General features: G+C 39.8%; 1 protein-coding gene and 1 long non-coding RNA gene across 6 annotated transcripts in view; one reads left to right on the top strand and one right to left on the bottom strand.

The window, feature by feature from the left end:
* The window catches only part of MPP5 (membrane palmitoylated protein 5), a 129,748-nt gene that overhangs the window by 25,398 nt on the left and 84,255 nt on the right, over positions 1-20,095 (bottom strand). For all 3 annotated transcript variants that reach the window (XM_030559793.1, XM_030559794.1, XM_030559795.1), the window contains exons 4-9: positions 15,067-15,144; positions 12,102-12,248; positions 11,139-11,300; positions 10,760-10,837; positions 4,497-4,680; positions 2,773-2,844 (exon numbers count right to left, since the gene is read on the bottom strand). In XM_030559793.1, the coding sequence (XP_030415653.1) occupies positions 2,773-2,844; positions 4,497-4,680; positions 10,760-10,837; positions 11,139-11,300; positions 12,102-12,248; positions 15,067-15,144 (721 nt within the window). The remainder of the gene's footprint in view (positions 1-2,772; positions 2,845-4,496; positions 4,681-10,759; positions 10,838-11,138; positions 11,301-12,101; positions 12,249-15,066; positions 15,145-20,095) is intronic.
* The window catches only part of LOC115650215, a 76,189-nt gene that overhangs the window by 24,261 nt on the left and 31,833 nt on the right, over positions 1-20,095 (top strand). The window contains exon 3 of one of the 3 annotated variants that reach the window (XR_004000038.1): positions 3,751-4,013. The exons of the other annotated variants lie outside the window; for them this stretch is intronic. This is a non-coding gene — a long non-coding RNA (uncharacterized LOC115650215). Of the gene's footprint in view, positions 1-3,750; positions 4,014-20,095 lie in introns of those variants that run through there. 3 annotated transcript variants of the gene reach the window in all.

The raw sequence follows: 20,095 nt of genomic DNA on the forward strand, positions 1-20,095 counted from the left end.
GGAGGAAACTGTAACCGTGATTCCAGCGACTACTTAGGCATCTGAAAACTGTGCTGTGTGTGTGTGTGTGTGTGTGTGTGTGTGTGTGTGTGTGTGTGTGTGTGTGTGTGTGTGTGTAAGTAAAACTTAGGAGTTAGCTGACAGGAGCATTACATCTGACTGCTATATAAAGAAAGAAAAAATAATATAAACTCCAATTAAAGCCAGATTTAAAATTTATAAGTAAAAGATCAGGAAATAATACAGCAAAATATTCCCAATCCCAAGCCTTGTGGTATCAGTTCTGGAACTTTCATACATATCAGAAACCCATGGTTGATACTTCGTACACTGTATCTAGTAAAAAATAAATAAAAAAAACTGCTTACTTTCTCAAAACATACATTGTGTTTCTGCCATTATCTACTTTATTTTAGTCAACTGTTTTTCATTTAATTAAAAAATACTTAATTTTAACATACATGATTAAGGTCCCCCGTCCCCACTCTTATTAAGAAAAGAAAATTTTCTAATGATTTTGGCATTTATGCTTACTGATCATAATAATGTATGTGACTCACCAACACGACTCCATCACTGCTATTGGTATCATAACCGGAACTGCATTTACTTTCATGCACATTTTAAGTTATTTTACAGATACAACTAAAAAATAAGCAACTTTCATCTGCCCAGTGTCTGAAGTTGTGTGTTTCATCTTATGTTTTTTAAACTGGCACTACTATGGTTAGTACAAGCTAAATTTACATTATAGAAGGATACTATTATTTGATTGTACCACTTTAAATAGTGAATGACAAAGCACAATATGATGATAAAAGTAATAATAATTAATTACTCCAGCCAGGACAGGTTAGACATTTTAGAACTCATTACTCAAAGAACTGAATGTAAATATGAGAGAAATAAGATTATGAAATGCACACACCAGTCAAAAAACTGAAAGAATAGCACTCTAATCCTTAACAACTTTGAAAGAATAAAATTACAGAGACTATGTGCATTGCAGGAAATACCAAGTAATAACAACAACAATAATACAAGCATGTATTGGGGAGTGTGTCAGACAGAGAGAAAGAGAGAGAAACTGTGTGTGTGTGTGTGTGGCGGGGGGGATGGGACGGGGGACCATATGAGAGACAGTGTGCTGTCCCTTTAAGCAGAGCAGCACTCACCAGTCTGAAGGCTTGTTCAGGCAGCAGCACTATCTCACTCCTGAGCCCTGTCTCTCCCTCCTCCTCCACGCTGAGGAGATGGGGTACATGGGCAAGGGTGGGGGGGGACACTGACATCAGCATCTCCCCTCTCCCCAGCAGACAGGAAAGCTCCCAGGAGCAGCTGGTCACGGCTGACTCCAAGGCAGGGAGCAGGAGCAGCACGACAGCAGAGCAGTTGGCCCCTGCTCATAATGGCATCCCAGGTTTTCACCGCATTGACCTGCAGGCTCAGCCTTTGACCAGGGCACTCAGGGCAATTGCCCAGGGCAGTGTAACGAAGGAGGTGCCTTTGATACCTCCCACCTGACCTGACCTGCCGACCAAGAGCCACCTGAGTTTACAGAGGCAGCGAGAGAGACACACATTGCTGGAGAGGCAGCCCCAAACAGCAGCCTGACGAGGCACTCAGTCAGGTAACTCCTCCTGTGAGAGCAGCAGAAGTGGGTGCCCAGGGCTCCCCACTCTCCCCAGACAGAGGGCTCCCTGTGTTAGAAGCCATGACGAGTGGGGTGGGGCTTGAAGAAGCTCCTGATCAGATCTCTCGGATGGATGGCTGAGGTTGAGTGGAGGGGGAGGGGAAGGGATGGGATGTGTGTCCCAGAAGCTTGCCTCTATGTCCCAGATTGGGGTTTGGAGCAGCCTCCCTGCTATCTAGGTTGTGGTGGGGGTGGGCCTGCTGTACTAATGTCCTCTAAGAACTTGCCCCACTTGTCCAGAAAAGGGCTTGGGCTTTCCACCACCACTGCCAGCAGGAGCACACACTTAGCTCTGCACAGGTGAGCACCAGACTAACCAGGGGTGCTGTATTACCTGTAAAGGGAGAAGCAATCCATAGGGTTGCCATGAACATTATTGGTTCATTCCCTAGGCTGTCCAAAAATGGGAAAAAATATATATTGGTGGTAGCTGACCCCAGATACCCAGAGGCAGTGGCCCTCTCTAATATAGAGGTAGAAACAGTGGCAACTGCACTCATCTTCACAGTTGTTAGAGTGGGTTTTTCCAAAAGAAATACTGCCAGTTCGTGGGTCAAATTTCGCATCCCACATTCTCTCAACCGTGCAAAAGGTGTGGGTTAAAACATTTAAAAAGTCTACCCCATATCACCCAGAAACAAATGGGTTGAAAGATTTAATGGGACGCTCAAATTCATGCTACCAGTTTAGGTACATAGAAAGGCAAGGGACTGGGACATGCTATTGCATTACCTATTGTTTGCTTATAGAGAAGTACCTCAAGAATCGACAGGGTTTGCCCCTCCAATTTCTTATACAGAAGAAAGGTCATAGGGCCCACTAGATCTGGTCAGATTTGTAGGAAGGGAACAATGACTCAGAAGGGCAACCTGTAATTGAACTGGTATCCAAGTTCAGTGCAAAGTTAAAATCCATTATGGAGCTGGTAGAGCATAACCCTGAAAGAAGCCACGCTGTACAAAAAAGCGTGCATATGAAAAAGCATGTGAAAAGGCCTTTGATACCAAAATATCAGAGACACCACTTGAATTAACATTGGTACGACAGTTCAGAAATTTTCTTTAGAATATATATCCAACCTGATTTCTCTGGCTCCTTGTCTTCTTCTACGGTTTGCTTCATTGCTTCTCTTTGCTGTTGAAAGCTCTTTCCTTAATGTACAAAAAAGGTACATAAAAGCAGTTAGCATTGGGAAACAATGCCTATTTCCTTTTACAAGCAAGATGCCAGTTTTCTTTAACTAATTTCTCAGAATTACACAACTACATTATCATCATATCTCTCAATCTGCTAAGGCCCAAGTGATACACACTGTGTGACAAAGATCCAAAATGAGGGACAATGTGTCATAGATGAAACTTAAATTCTATGGAATTCATTCTTTTAGGGCAAATAACTTTCTAACATCTCGGTTTCATTACTACAGTTAATGTATATAATTTTAAACAATGAAAGTAAGGAGATGGTGAATGTGTGTGGACCGTAGGCAACTGACTGAAGTGTAATCCTTCAAAATAAGGGATATTTGCACAGGGACTGGATGATCCAATGTGATTTTTCCATCTTTAAATGTCTATGATTCTCAGAGAGCTGAATCCTTCCATTTAAGTACCACCATGAAAACACTTATAAAAGGAGAAAGTTATTTAGAAAACTGTCATTCACTGTAGCACCGTGGTTCTCAAACTTTTGTACTGGTGACTCCTTTCACATAGCAAGCCTCTGAGCGCGACCCCCCCATACAAATTAAAAACACTTTTTTATACGTTTAACATGATCAGAAATGCTGGAGGTAAAGCGGTGCATGGGGTGGAGGCTGACAGATCACGACACCCTAGGTAATATCCTTACAACCCCCTGAGGGGTCCCAACCTTCAGTTTGAGAACCAGTGCTGTAGCGTTCCCAACATACCCCTCTCAAGGAAGAGAAGTGTATCCTTAGTATCACTCTCAGCAATTCTATTTTGAAGAGTGATTATAGAAGAATTTCATTGTTTCTCAATGATTTTCATATTAAATATGCTCAGTTTGCAGGTAAAAAATGTTGTTTTTTCCAGATAAATTCCAGCCCTGCAAGATCAGCCTGGACTTAAAGAATCAAACTGGATTCCTTTTCATGTCATGCAAACACCACAAAGTAATGAAGTCACACTTGTGAAACACCTGTCTTCAGAATTATTTCTTGTTCACCATATTGCTGCCAGTGGATTTGCATTGCACGGGTGTAACAGATAAGATCTTAATAAATAACTCTCTTTCTGATGCTCCACAATGGAAGGCGAACACTGGTTCCAATGATTGACAATCCAATTAATCTGAAGTTCCCAGCAGTTTGAAAGAGGAATTTCTCTATCTATTTCTCTCTGTATTTACTGAGCCTAAATTTGCTTTCTCAGAGGATGGCAGATTAAACTGGGGTTGAAGTGCAAGTGTTGCTGAAGCAGACAGCAGAGGAAATTTGAACTCAATGGGAAAAAAAGAAGAAACTGGTGGAATGATCAGGTCTAATCTGTGACTGGCAGACATACCAGTGGATGCTTATCTATGAGAAAATTAACACCAGCTTGCTAAGAAATAGGTAACTATTTTCTGAACATGTAAATAAATTTCTGTATCACAAAACCATCATAGTGGTTCTCTCTGCTCAAAAGATGTTCAAGCAACAGATGGACATTTAACCAGCCAAACTCCAGGATATAAAAGTCTATTTCAAGACTTTTCACCTGCTGTAGTGGCTTGTATTCCAAACAATGGCACCTCAAAACTTTTGCACATCTGTGTTTTTGGTTACATTGCACTGTACCTGGGATAAGGCCTGCCAAAGGCTGATTGTCTTCATCTCCATCTCGGTAGGCCTGCCACCAGTTTGGATCTTCTTGGCTGATCACATGGAGTATATCTCCCTTTTGAAAAGACAGACCTAACTCTCGGCAAGGTACGTAAGGATCATCAGAAGGATCATAGTCAAAATGTGCTTTCACGTGTATCTAGGAAACAAGAGATATAAAAATAAAAGGGAAAAATATTTAGTAATTCCAATGATTCATGTCCCCTAAAACATTCTCTCCCTTTGGCTGTGAAACAAGAGCAAAATTGTGACAAGTTGCAATTTCAATATTTGAGTCAGTCTCCTGTATGCAGGTATGGACGGTGCTACTAATGTATCTATAATGATGGGGAAAATAAAACTGTACCAACTTGAGGGAAGTTTAGAAACTGAAGATGAAGGCATGAAAATTCTTTCATACAAATGACTATGCACCTAACACACCGAGGTGAAATAGTTCAATCCAGTTAATCAAGTTAATGGAGACACATGTAGGGGTTTTGGTGGCACTTTTAAATGCAAACTCCTAGTTTTGCAATTTAATTTTGGCTAAAAGGGAAGACTACTTATCTGTAGTTCTGCTTCTCTGAAGACATTACACTGGACTCCGATTCTTGTGTTAGCACTTCTTATCACAAAGCCTATACAACTTCCTTAGCTCAGATTTTTTTCTCTGACCAGATAATGATTTAATTTCTTAAGATCCTGGAAGCGTCCGGGTCCTTCTGGCTTTTTTTGCTTATCAGGAAGTACTTAGAATAAAATCCATTTCCTTTTTCACGACATGGCACAAACTGATGACGGTCTTTGCCAGGAGTGATTGGATTTCCTGAAGCATTTTTCCTGATACTGAGAAGACAGAGATAATTCTTGGGCACTGACAACCTGGAAGTATTCCTGAAAGCCTGATTCAGTTACTTCACCGAACTGAACTTGCACCATGTGTCCAAGGTGGCCAGAGACGACTAGGTGTAAAAAGCTTTTAAGTTTGCTCCTAGCAGGGATATCCTGGCAGGATACTGAAAGTAGCACATAGGGTACACATTCTGGAACCCTACAGCTTTTGCTGCTTGTAGGAACTGGGCTTAGAACCAGTCAACTTCTGCAGCTGATGAGGTGACCACCCTGGAGTTGGGATCCTTTGAAATCTGCTGTAGATGGTTAATAAAAAGAGAAACGTTTTGTTTGCATCTTTTAAACGAGGGCCACGAGGGATACGACACAGGCCCAAGACACTACTGTGCATGTTATTTTTCCCCTCTGTAAAGCGGCTTGCATCTGCTCCCCAAACAGGTTCTCTTTGGCATATAGCAGGTCCTTGAATTTCTTCTGCTGCAAACAGGGCCGGCGCCAGGGTTTTTGCCGCCCCAAGAAGCAAAAAAAAAAAAAAAAAAAAAGGCATGAGCGCGATCGGCGCCTCCTCCACCACATCACTTTCTTCTGTGATGGCACTTTGGTGGCAGGTCCTTCCCTCCGAGAGGGACCGAGGGACCCGCTGCTGAATTACAGCCAAAGAGCCCAATGTACTGCCCCTTCCCCTTGGCCACCCCAGGCACCTGCTGGCTGAGCTGGTTGCAAAGTAGATATCTGCAGCCAAGCTGAAGGAATCCTCTCAGAGTAGCAGCCTTTGCAGCCATACCCTACATGAAAGGGCGCTCACACTGACATAAGGCAAAGTCTACACCCTAATGGATAATTTCTCTGAGTTCCTGGTAATTCTCTTTGGAGGAAAATCAACCAGGGCAAAGGCCTTCTACAGCTGTCACTGGCTTCACAGGCCTGGTTGAGCCAGGTGCATCAATCACATAAGGAATATGTGATAAGGTGAAGTAGGCGAAAGCATGGATGAGTAAAATCCAGGATACTCAAGGTGGCAGAGAACTGAAATTAAATGTGCTGAAAAGGTGTGCCAAGAATAAAATGTACCAAATCATTAACTTTGCAGCAACCGAACAACAAGACCCTCTAAGTGGACAGCCCGAAGCACTGGAAAATGTACTGCAGCATGTAGAACTGATAAATGAAATTGTTTTTAATTGTTCACTTTATTAATGTAACTTCTGTTCACCATCCACTACACTTGTCTATACTGTAACTTTTGTTCACTGTTTGCCATATTGTAATTCAAACTCCATTTTAAAACGCTCACTCCATTTTGTAAAAGCTTCCTCCAACCTTCATTTTTGCAAACCCTGCTGTAATCTTATTAGTTTAGATGTGTGACTGAGGTATGTATGGATGATGGAATCAACCTCCAGCCCCAGCCTGTCCTGATGAAATAAAGTTCAAACACCAACAGCTGAAGATGCAGACAAGAGCCCTAACAAAGTAAAAAGTGTCCACCGTAAAAAGAAAAAGGTACCGTAGAAGGAAGATCAAAGCCAGGTCCCAGGCTGAAAGTCACGCCTGCAATTGACGGGTGATCAATCACCAAACCCAGAGGCAGCGTGAAAAAGCAAGACCTATAGATTCTGGATTCAAACTAAAGCCTACAAAAGAATGGATGAGATGGAAAACTTTGGAGGGTAACATTCTGCTGCCAACATGGAAGGACATCGGTGCATGCCCAACAGAGACCCAGCTGGTCCTTGTGCCCGGCTTTCCTGGCCACTTAGCTGCCACAAGCTACGAACCCAAGCTGCAAAATCAAGCCATGAACTTAAGATATCCTCAGGACTGGTAACTGTGCAGCAGCTGCAGAACATCTGGTGTGTGTGTGTGTGTGTGTGTGTGTGTGTGTGTGTGTGTGTGTGTGTGTGTGTGTGTGTAAGGATTAAGATATTAGTTATTGGTCACAAATCAGATTGTTATAATAAATGTGGCATCTTTGTCTTGCCCCCTGAAAAGATCCTGTGTAGTTTTGTCTGTACAACAAGTACAGAGCTAGGTGACACAGAGCACAAAACCCAGGTGTCAGCCAAATTACTAAGGAATTTAGCTAACAAGTATAATAGATATGCCTGTTCTTATAATAGCCACACAAGACTAATCACAGCAGGGCATTTCTTCTTTAGGAGTGGTCAAGAAGGAACTGGCCTTGGCAGAGGTATATGTAGTCTGTCATGGATAGTACTGCTATGCCTCTGCAGGGCCAAAAATTACTGTGCTAAGGGAATTCTGTCAGCTTTCTACTAAGAAGCACTAAACTTGTGAAAAGCCTAGATCCTGCCCACAGACAAGGCAAAACTCCCCACCAAGACAGTTGAAGGGAGTGGTACAAGAGGCACACATTTTTGCTTTCCCCACCATGCTGCATTCTATACAGGTAAACAGGGGTTCCAACTGCTACAGTATCTTTGGGAAGGATGGAATCTATTCCCTTTGCCAAAAAGAGGTAATTCTGGAATATAATTTGAGAATCTGTAGCCAAATTAGTTCCTTAAACAGGAAAAAGGTCTTTTAAAAAAGTCTCTGAAGACGGGAAGGCCTGGAACCATGCACCCACTTCTGTGAAGGCAAAAATGAAACTAGTGGGCTCGTCAGAGGAGGGGCATAGTCACTGGCAGGAAGGCTGACTGGTCTGACTGTGTCTCCAAGCTGCAAACAGCATGGAAGTCCACTGTGATAGACATGGACTTTAGTATGATGAAAATCATGCCTCTATCTAATTAATAAAGGGAGTTTACCAAGTAATATTAGTCAGTTATATGGCAAAACAAAAAATCTCACTTCACACTGCTGCTGCAGCATCCATCTTCCATTATTTTATATATATATATAAATATATAAATATAAATATATATATACACACACACACACACACACAAATTTAAATAGGAATTATAGTCACAGAATACACAGAGTAGTTTCATACATGGTGAAAAGTTTGGTGAGAAGAACTGAGAACACACTCCTTTTACAGAACGTGGAAATACAGTCAATTGCCTATTTTTATGAAGGTAAAGAAAATCCTTAGAGGCAGTATTGTATGTGCAGTAGAACCTGCTTATAGTCAAATAATGTTTTTGGGGAAGAGATCACTTCATTAGTAGCAGAGTTTTATTACTGTCTGAATTACAGTTTTCAAACACAATGATGGCTATATGCAAGAAACAAATTGACAGATTCTAAATCAAAGCCAGAAGGAACCACTGTGATCATCTAGTTTCCTGCATACCACAGGCCTTCTGTGAATTAATTCCTTTTTGAAAAACATCCAACTTGATTTAAAAATTGCCAGTGATGGAGAATTCACCACAATCCTTGGTAAATTGTTCCAATGGTTGATAAATCTTAACTTTTTTTTTAACTTTATTTCCAGTCTGAATTTGTCTAGCCTCAACTTCTAGCCGTTGTATCTTATTATACTTTTCTCTGCTAGATTGAACAGCCAATTATCAAATTTTTGTTCCCCCTGCTGGTACTTACAACATATGATTAAGTCACCCCTTAACCTTCTCTTTGTAAAGCTAAATAGATTGAGCTCACTGAGTCTCTCACTATCAGTTTATAGCACGTTTTCCAATCCTTTAGTAATTTTTGTGGCTCTTCTCTGAACCCTCTCCAGTTTAATCGACATCCTTCTTAAAATGTGAACACAATAGTCCAGTAGTGGTCACATCGGTGCCAAATTTATAGATCACTGATCATTTATTTATGATTCCACAAGCTCTCTCCGATCTTTAAAAAAAACAAAAAACAAACAAAAAAAACACTTATTGTCATTTTCCTAGGTTTTTCTGCTAAACTCCCAGAAAGATGTTTTACTAATATTTCAGAAATTTAACCTGGATTAAGGAGATAATTATAGGTCTCAGGTTACCTTTACTGACCTTCAATGACAGCAAAAAATCTACAGGCACATAAAGAGTAGTGAATGCAGTATTAACTATTCTGATTGGTCAGCATCAAATGACCAATATTCCTTGCAACTAGATTTGTGTTTCATTATAAAAAGTAGTACAACTCCATAGGAATGCATTAAAGATAACAGATTTAATTTTTACTTAATTATAGATGAGGTTTCATTATAAGTGACACTTGCTTATCAGTTTCCCACTATGTTACTGCAATTTAAAGGTTTTGTTCATCTTTCAATAAATGCTGCATAATGCTTTACGTAAGCTGCTATGGTCCACGTTAAAGATAACTCAAGACACCGTTAGCTAGAGACGGACATTTTAGAAAGATCTTCAATTTACTGCCTCCCCCTCCCCCCCGATAAATTTTGCAAGTTAAGGCACAACCCATCACTTTTTAATTCCTCCCCCTATCTGTAATGGACAAATGGATATTCTCAAAAGAAAAAAAAAAAAAGATATGGAATATCAGAAAATTTCAGAAGTACAAGCATCTCTAGATTTAGCATTTCTTACTTGTACATGTTTAGTGACTGACAGTAAGCAATGATATACAGGGTAGGTCAACATTTGCAGCAGCATGTAGAGTATAGACACTGGATGCCCAGCTAGCACAGGTATAAACAGCAGTGTAGATGGTGAGACAGTGCTTAGGTAAGTAGAGTACAGACATGCCAGAACACTAACGTATACAGCCTGCATAGCTCTCTACATACCCAAGCAGGGCCTCTCAGGTCTGCACTGTTTTTAGCAGTGTAGGGTCCTGCTGCTTCCCTGCTGCAGTAAAAGATTCCAGCATCAGGGAGCTGCTGGAGCCTTCCCCTGCCTCAGTGAAAGACTCCACTGCCCCCTCCCACTAAAGTCTTTCACTGTGGTGTGTAGTTACAAGTACTCTACGTGTCGCTGCAAGCATAGACAAGGTCATAAACTGAGCATAAATGATCACATTTTGGTGGAATTCCCAAGGCCAATGGTTCTCAGCCTTTCCAGACTACTGTACCACTTTCAGGAGTTTGATTTGTCTTGCATACCCCCAAGTTTCACCTCACTTAAACGACTTGCTTACAAACTCAGACACAAAAATACAAAAAAGTATCACAGTGCACTTATTTATTGAAAAAGTACTTACTTTTTCATTTTTGTCTGTATGAAATTTTAGTTTGTGCTGAAGTCGCTAGTGCTTTTTATGTAGCCTGTTATAGAACTAGGCAAATATCTAGATGAGTTGATGTACTCCCTGGAAGATCTCTGTGTATACGGACCCCTGCATGAGAACCACTGCCCTAGGAGGTCACCTGTGATTATTTTCAGCAGTGTTACTCAAATCTTTGATGTCTAAATCAATTTCTTTTGTTTCATCCTGTAAAATGACCCACAACAGACCTTTGTAAGCACTAGGTGAAAAACAATGGTTGTAAGATTAACATAGATTTCACTTACAACTGTCTCCTTGGCAGGAGGTGGCTTGCTCTGTTGACTGGGTATCAGCACAAATGTCAGAGTGCCATGCATGTCAGCCTATAACAAAAAACAAGACTCCAGTAATCTACAGCACAAATACCTGACTGATTGTTTGAATTAGGGATTCCAATAAACAACATTTACTGTTTTCAAAGTGCAATACAAACTCCAAGAAAATCCAGGCCCTATAAGCAAATGCATCATTATATCACTACGTGGGTTAAGATTTATAATGATTCCAATATACACATGCATTTCTACAGAAAAGTCAAATAGTAGGATCCAACTTTTTTTTTTATTATTATTTTAAAAATAGGAGTGGCAACTTTAAGATTCTGCGGGGGGTGAAGGCACTTACCAGCAAGTCAAAAACTTCATTAACATCTTTTCCACGAATCTCAATGCCATTAATTTCCAGAACTTCATCCCCTTCATGTAATAACCCACTCTTCTCTGCAGCACCCCCTTTCACTATTCGACTAATGATGACAGAATCCATTTCATTGCGCACTGTAGCACCCTATATACAATAGCAAATAGATAATCTCAATTTAAAACAAATATGAAATTCATGGATATATACTGAATATATTTTAAACCAGTGGATAAAATTTCATATACTACAAATGAAAAACAAACTTAGATGAACACATCTAAAGTTTTGACTTAAAAAAAGATTTTAAGTTCATAAAGCAGAAAGAGGAACTTCTAATCTGCTCAACAGTGATTAATTTTGAGTTGTACATTATGACAAATTTTTTAAATTACTTTTTTCCAATGTTTATGTAGAACATGAAAAACAGAACAAGACAAAGGTAAAAAAAATGCAGTTGGAACAGCAAGGATTAAAACTCAGTTTCAGCAAATCTTGAGATATTGCCTTCTTTGGGAAGGCCTTCTTTCAATCCCATTGACTTTTCAACAGATATAGTACTGACTTTGCTCTAAATGGCAGCAATTTAGGTTTCCGTATTAGAATAAATTAATATAGCCTCAGTATAAGAAATTTGCATCACCCATAAACATGTTGTTTCATGAACCAAAATTACTATTGGCTCTCAAAGTTTAAACCGCATATCCATGATAAAATTCCAAAACATTAATAATGACCTGCAAAAGGGAAAAAAAAGTTGTCCCCTACTTCATCTTTAAAAAGAACACCCCTCTCTCAATAAATTAAAAAACAACAACAAAGTTTGAACACTACTATTAGGACAACTTCCGCCCACCAGGGAGTCTGGAAGAATAAATGTAAATTGGACAGTTCTAGCCTCATTTTCTTCCAGAGCAAGGGATCTGCTGTCAAAGTAACAATACTTACCAATGGAATATCTCGAGCCTTCTCAATGCGAACTATTTTCACTGTCTCCCCTCCATACAGGCCAAAGTTCTCATAAACCTTTTCATTTGTCACTGGCTCTGGCTGCATTTCTTGCTCTGCAACCTTATCATGAGCTAATAAAAGTGCCTAGTGTTAAACAAAACAGACAATGCAGTTTAAGGAAATCATGCCTTTCATGCCAACATGAAGCACAACAGAAATTCACTAATTTGTACTAAGTAGGATACCCATTGCAAGTTAGAAAATTGTGCAAATTATCTAGTAAACGAATTAAAAAATCCTAAAGATGATTATCGCAATAGCATGGTTAAGTTTTAATTATACTAATTCATAGTGAGATCCAGATATATTCCACAGCTGCAGAATTCACCCTTGCTGCGAAAGTGTACTTCAGAATCTCAGTTTTTTAAAAGCAAATATTCTAGCCCTTATGATTAAGAACATAAAAAGGGCCATACTGGGTCAGACCAATAGTCAATCTAGCCCAGTATCCTGTCTTTTGACAGTGGTCAATGCAGGTACTTCAGAGGGAATGAACAGAGCAGTGATTCACCCGCTATTGCCCATTCCCAGCTTCTGGAAAACAGGCTACGGACATTTCAGATTATGATTTTGCATCTCTGTCCATCCTGGCCAATAGCCATTGATGGATCTATCCTCCATTAACTTATCGAGCTCTTTTTTGAAACCTGTTACAATCTTGGCCTTCACAACACCTTTGGGCAAAGAGTTCCACAGGTTAACAGTGTGTTGTGTGAAGAAATACTTTCTTTTAAACCTGCTGCCTATTAATTTGATTTGGTGACCCCTAGTTCTTGTGTTATGAGGAGTAAATAACACTTCTTTATTTACTTTCTCCACATCAGCCATGGTTTTATAGATCTCTATCATATTCCCCCTAGTTGTCTCTTTTCCAAGCTGAAAAGTCCCAGTGTTATTAATCTCTCCTCATATGGAAGCTGTTCCATACCCCTAATAATTTTTGTTGCCCTTTTCTGAACCTTTTCCAATTCCAATATACCTTTTTTGATGGGGCGACCACATCTGCATACAGTGTTCAAGATGTGGGTGTACCATGGACTTACATAGAGGCAATGTGATATTTTCTGTCTTATTATCTATCCCTTTCTTAATAATTCCCAACACGGTTAGCATTTTTGACTGCAGCTGCACATTGAGTGGATGTTTGCAGAGAACTATCCATGACGACTCCAAGACCTTTCTTGAGTGGTAATAGCTAATTTATATGTATAGTTGGGATTATGTTTTCCAACACGCATTACTTTGCATTTATCTACACTGAATTTCATCTGCCATTTTGTTGCCCAGTCATCAGTTTTGTGAGATGATTGCAATGATAACTTGGAAAACATGAAGTGAATATAAAACTAATCCTGTGTTGTCCTCCTGAGTTTGCTGACATTCTGAATCAATGGCTCTGAAGGGTCTCAATACCCCATTTTACTTCATATGTTAGCCCTGAAACCTGAAGATGACAACTGTTAATCTGTAGTTTACTGAACATATGCTGATAACAAAATAAACTGATTTTGTCATTAGAACTAAAGCAGGGGCTACTGTACTACTTGAATTCATTTTCATATATAATTAAATACAAACCCTCCAATTTTAACGTTTGAAGCAGTAACTGTATTTTGATTATTTCCATTAAAGCACTGCAAAAATTAGGGACTCTGCCACAAAATTTAAGTGCAGCTTGTCAGAGTAAACTTGGCCTTGTTTAGAGTATACTATTAAATACATATATTTTTTAAATGTAATGAAGTTTTAGTAACAAGGGACTTCACTGTAGCACTCTACTATTAAATCTCTGCCAAGAAGTGCAGTAGAAGCTGTGTTACTTAAGTTGCAAGCAATGCACATTAACCACATTCTTCTGTAACCGACAACTGTAAATTTCACTAGCTGTCAATTCTTGTTTGTACAATAGAGATATATGCTGGAATTTATTCCTATTGTTTCAGACTCCTCTACACTCCCACCACACTTTTTTTAGGGGGAGGAGGGAAGAGTTGGGAAGGAAAAGGAACACTTTCCCAATAAGACCACTCTACTCCAGAGTCTCCAAGCTCCAGCAGTCAGCCCAAGGGAACAGCAAACATTCCCCCAAGCAGCCAGAAGTGGTGGAGAATGATTACACTCAGCCAGGGCCCCCTATCCAGTTAATACTTCCACAGCACCTCAATGCCACCAATAGCAGCAAGCCCACGCCCCCTTTTTTTTAAATCCATCTGAACTCTGGACATTATTTTGCATTTGATGAATGGCTGTTTGCCCTTAATTTATCGTAGCTGCTTCCCATCATAGGTCCTCTGTTGCCAGTCTCACTCTCCCTCCACATAAGCCTTTATCTCCTTGTTCACTTTGTATGCCATACTTTTTTCCCTTCCATTGTTTTTTTGTAATTTTGGATAGTAAGTCTGTCTTCCTAGGTGTTTATGTGGTGCCTAGCACCATGGAGCCTCAATTCTGATTGAGTTTGGGCAACAATGCAGAGGAAAATAATACTGTATTATATACCCAGGCACTCAGTGCAGCTTCGCTCTTCTAGTGGTTATGTTTGAAGTCAATCTTCTGCTTTGTGCATAAACATTGAAGGTTGGCTTACTAGGTATGCAACTAAGTACACCTGAAGACTGGTGGGTGGCACTGAACCCCAAGTGTGCATTTAATTTTAATAGTAAATTTCATTAGTAGCAGAAAGTTAGAATTTTTTCCCCCATGAAACACATTAAGTTTTCGTTTTTCAATCACATGGAGATTTTCCATATATACTAGGAACACTCAGTTTTTAGCCTTAAGAAACAAGTTTCAAAGTTTCAAACCAGTGTTTTTAAGGTGTTTGCAAGAATTAAAATACATAAAAACATTTTTAAAATCTACATGGTGTAGATTGCACAGTACCAGCTTTGTCTAATTTTACCTGAATGTGAGGGGCATTCAGCAAAGTACTAAGCTCCTGCCCATCTTTCTGGTGACTGGGTTTCAAAACACACTGTACCTAAAAGAGACCAAACAGTGAAAATCTGCTTTGCACAGTGGGCTAATTTAGCTCTGTATCTTTAAGAAAGAAAACTAAACGTAACTAGCTATTTTACTGAGAGAAACAAAGCAAATCTGTATATTTCTTACTCTCCCTCAATATATTTATAGAACTCTTAAGAAATAAGACATTTATGCAATGAGAATACATGAACTATTCTAATATGTCAAATCAGAACTGTGCCTCTCTATCTAAGCTGTTATCCAGTCACATTAGAGTGACATTAGCAGAGATTATTGATGGACTAAGTGACAATAGGGAAGGAATAAAAGATTAAGATCTGTAAAAGGAGGGCAGTCATTAAAAAAAATGTACACATGCCCACAAAAGGTAGTCTATTTACCAAACAGCAGCATACCATTACAGACATGCCTAAGGTGTCCATCTGGGTGATTCATGAGTTACAGAAAATTCCAAATTATTAATGTATCAAACTGCTTAGACTCCTTTTCCCTAGGAGTGGAAAATTATCTTTCTTTGTTCAAACTGCTGTTTCTACTGGCAGCAGAAAAACAATGATTCTGATACAGGGTTTCAACAGACCAGGTCAAAACCTTCCCTCAGATCCTGACAGAGTCAGACTTCCTCATCTGGTTCTGAAAAATCCCTGTTGACAAGAAGGGCTGCCCTTTTCTTCTGCAACTCAAGATGTCAAAAAGCTTATGAGATTTACTTGGGAAAGCTGTCAAATATGTAAATCTCATGCCATCCTGACTACCAGATCCTGATCTCCCATTGCTCAGAGGGAAAGACAAAGCAGTAAGGATGCCCTTATCTGGTGAGGAGGCTGAAGGGGGTTCCATCCAGGGCCCTTATTCCTAGTCTCATGCTCTTCTGAGAACATAAAAATATATGGGTTCAGAAGCACTGATGACATTGAAAAGTCAGGTGAAAGTGACTGGAATGTCATTGCAAGAGACTTCCCCCTTTTAGGATCAAGAGACTGCTCTCTTCCAACTTTTGGGATATTCTTGCATCCTCCACTCTTGCTGATGATTTATCAAAAGGTGATGGTAGAGGGTCTGATACCCAGAAGCGCTAAGAAAAAGAGCACAACAACTGAAGGTCTCAGGAAGTTCTAGTGCAAGGTTTGATTACGAAGAGCACCTGCAGCAGTGCTAGGAGCTCCTCTCTCACATCTGGTCTCATGGTAAGGGCCACATGGCTATGCCTTTGGATCTTTGATCAGCCTCGCTGTTTAAAGTCTCGAAGAAGTTAATCCTCCATGGCAGTGAGAGGCAGAGCTGAGATAAGCAGGGATACTTGGTATAAAAAGTAATTTGTTAGGTGTACGTGAGAGCCGCTAACAGAGTTACCTAATAGGAGAGTTTCAGAGAGAGTTTAGACAGGGCATGAAAGAGGCTTTCCTTCCAGGTTCAGCTCTGTGTGATTTCAACATGGCCAGCAATGAAACAAACAGAATGTACAAACAGAATAAAGTACAGACCGATAATATATATACACACACACGGTACTTTGAAAGGGATAATTTCACAAAGCTGAAGAAAATTATGAGCCAAATCAGCTGGGAGGAAGAATTTAATCAGAAAAATGTGAATGATAATTTGGAATTGTTTATAAACATTTTCCCAGATCTTCAAAAAGCCACAAACCTACAAATCAAGGAAGAAAGCCATCTTGGTTAAAAAAACTGACCTGGTTTAGAGGGAAAGTGAAGGCAGCTATAAACGAGCAATAAGATAATATATAGCAAAAAGAAAAAATTGATAGTAATTAATATAAATCAGAAGTCAGGAATTGTAAAAAAATTGGTAAGGGAAGCCAACAGCCACAAGGAGAACTTTATGGTCATCAGGATTAAGGACAATAAGGAGGAGTTTTTTCAAGAATAATATGCTCAAAAAGAATCCTTACAATGGTATCGGTTCATTACTATATGGAAATGGTAGAATTGTAGAAATGTTCAATTAATGTTTCTGTTCTGTATTTGAGGGGAAAAATAGATGGAGTCATAAGATATGACAACACTTTCCATTTCACTAGTATATCAGAAGAATATTGAACAGCATCTACTGAAGTTAGACATTTTAAAATTAGCAGGTCCAAATAATTTGCATCCAAGTTTTAAAAGAGCAGACTGAGGAGTTCGCTGAAAAGTGAATGCTGATTTCCAGTGAGTCTTGGTACTCCAGAAGTTATTGTTTCGTCAATATTTAAGAAGGGTAAACAGGATGAGCTGAGTAATTACATGCCCCTCAGTCATCATTCCAGGGGAAGGTAATATAGAGGCTGATATGGGACTCGAATAACAAAGAATTAAAGGAGCAGAATACAATTAATGCTAATCAACATAGATTTATGGAAAACAGATCCTGTCAAACTAAATTGATGTCATTATTTGATGAGATTACTCTTTATCAAACAAACTTGTAGAGTGTTGATTGGAAATAAAGCATAATTTTTTTAACTGTGAGGATAATTAATCATTGGAATAATTTACCTATGTTCATGATAGAGAGTCTCCATTACTGGCAATTTTTAAATCAAGATTGGATGTTTTTCTAAAATATATGCTCCAGGAATTATTTTCGGGAAGTTCTATGGCCTGTTATACAGAAGGTCAAACTAGATGATCACAACGGTTCCTATTGACTTTGGAATCTATGAAGCATCCCCACAGCAGAGCCAAAAATCCATTAACACCAAAGCAGAAGTCCCTGGACAGAGATTCTCACAGCATATAGCTGTCAAGGAGACACTGAACCCAAAAGAAAGTAATCACAGTTTGGTACTGAGAACACTGGTGAACCCTTAGAGCATCTCCACCGAGGTGTTTTGGGGAGATCAAGCAAGGGGATCTAACAAAGATCTCAAGAAGGAGAGCCCTGAGGTTTGAGGGAAGTCAGCTGCACCATGGCCTGGTGACATTCATCATTTGAGGTAATATGAGACTCCTTCCTGCCAGCGCCATATGATTTCTTAGAGCTGCCAGAAACCCAAAGAACTTCTGCCAGCTTTGTCTGAGGATCTTGAATCTTCAAGAGTCTGTTGCCATGAGGAAACCTCTTTACAGGATGTATTCTCCAGAAAGCAACCCCTCTCCATCTGTTTTGACTTGACAGATTTTTGCCCCCAAACTTCACAGAACTAGTACTTGTTTGAGGTCCCCCCTTTTTCTTTGCCACAGGAGTCTCTGCCAATTTTGAAGTAATCTTTTCTGTGTAGAGATTTATTCTCTATCTTATTTAGTGGTCTACTGTGAACACGTGGGAACAGTAACTTTTTACTGGCCTCTTTGTTGCAGTGGCTTAGTTAATAAATCCACACCCTCTGTCACATTATTCTTCTACCCCATAAATGCTTTGCAAAAAGTCTGCCATATTAAAAAAAAATTCATTCTACCAAAAAGATTTAGTTCTGTTTATAAGGTATTAATTTGGAAATGTAAAACAATACCAAAACATCTAATTTTAGCCCAAACAGCTACAGCAGAGCCACGAATGTGCATGCTAAATTACATACCACAATTTGAGACTCAACATTTCAAATGCTGAAGAACAGTTTATAACTGACTGTGAAATCTGGTCTTTTATGTGCTTTTATCCGATACTACACAAATTTTACGGGGGAGAGCAGCATTTCTCAAATTGGTGGTCCTGACCCAAAAGAGTTATGGGGGGGGGGGAAGAAATGTCACAAGATTATATTAAGTATTGCCACCCTTACTTCTGCTCTGCCTTCAGAGCTGGGCAGCCGCAGAGACATCACTCTTGGCTAGATGCCCAGCTCTGAAGACAGCGCCCAGCCATCAGCAGTGAGAAGTAAGAGCGGCAATACCATACCATGCCACCCTTACTTCTCCGCTGCTGCCTTCAGAGCTGGGTGGCCAGAGAGTGGTGGCTGCTGACCAGCGGCCCAGCTCTAAAGGCAGCAATGCACAAGTAAAGGTGGCAACAACATACCATGCCATCCTTACTTCTGCACTGCTGCTGGCGGCGGTTCTGCCTTCAGAGCTGGGCTCCTGGGCAGCAGCTGCCACTCTGCGGCCACCCAGCTCTGATGGCAGCACTGCCGCCAGCAGCAGCGCAAAAGGACAGCAGTACCGCAACCCTACCTACAATAACCTTGTGAGCCCCCGCCCCCCCCCACAACTCCTTTTTGGGTCAGGACCTCTACAATTACAACACTGTTAATTTCATGATTTCAGCTATTTAAATCTGAAATTTCACAATTTTTAAAATCCTACAATTGTGAAATTGACCAAAATGGACTATGAATTTGGTAGGGCCCTATTTATAACAGAACCAGCAACTCAGTTTTAATCTTAACTTCCATATTAAGGTAATCTTATTTAAAATAGGACATATGCATTTTCATTACATAAGTAAGGCTATGATTTAGTCACGGGTATTTTTAGTAAAAGTCATGGACAGGTCACGGGCAATAAACAAAAATTCATGGCACCACCACCAGGGGTCGCCCGGGAAGCACTGGGGGGGGGGGGAAGAGAAAGGGTGCTCTTCTATGCCAAAAATTATGAACTGTAAAATGAATGTCGTATCAAATGCTGTTACAGCATCAACATTTAGACCACACTCCTCTAATCCTGGCCCCCACTGTTATCAAGTTTAACTGACTTTAAAACCAATGTAATAACATTTGATTAACACTATTTTTATTCAAGAGTCAGAGTGCACCAAATTATTTTAGGGAGTTAATCTCCAGATAAATTCCTTAAGTCTGCATGCTTTACTCAGCCTTTTAATTAAAGTAAGGTATCTAGAAAAATAGATAAATCATAAGTTTTTGCTGCCTGCTTATCAGAATTACATATGTGCTCCCACAAACACTCCAGTTGAACTGCTAAAACTAGCATAGTACAATTCTGTAAAGAAATTCTAAAATGTTCTAAAAGATAAAGCCAATAATCCATTACAACTCTAAGGAT

Source organism: Gopherus evgoodei, chromosome 4, assembly GCF_007399415.2.
Source record: "Gopherus evgoodei ecotype Sinaloan lineage chromosome 4, rGopEvg1_v1.p, whole genome shotgun sequence".
Classification (NCBI taxonomy): domain Eukaryota; kingdom Metazoa; phylum Chordata; order Testudines; family Testudinidae; genus Gopherus; species Gopherus evgoodei.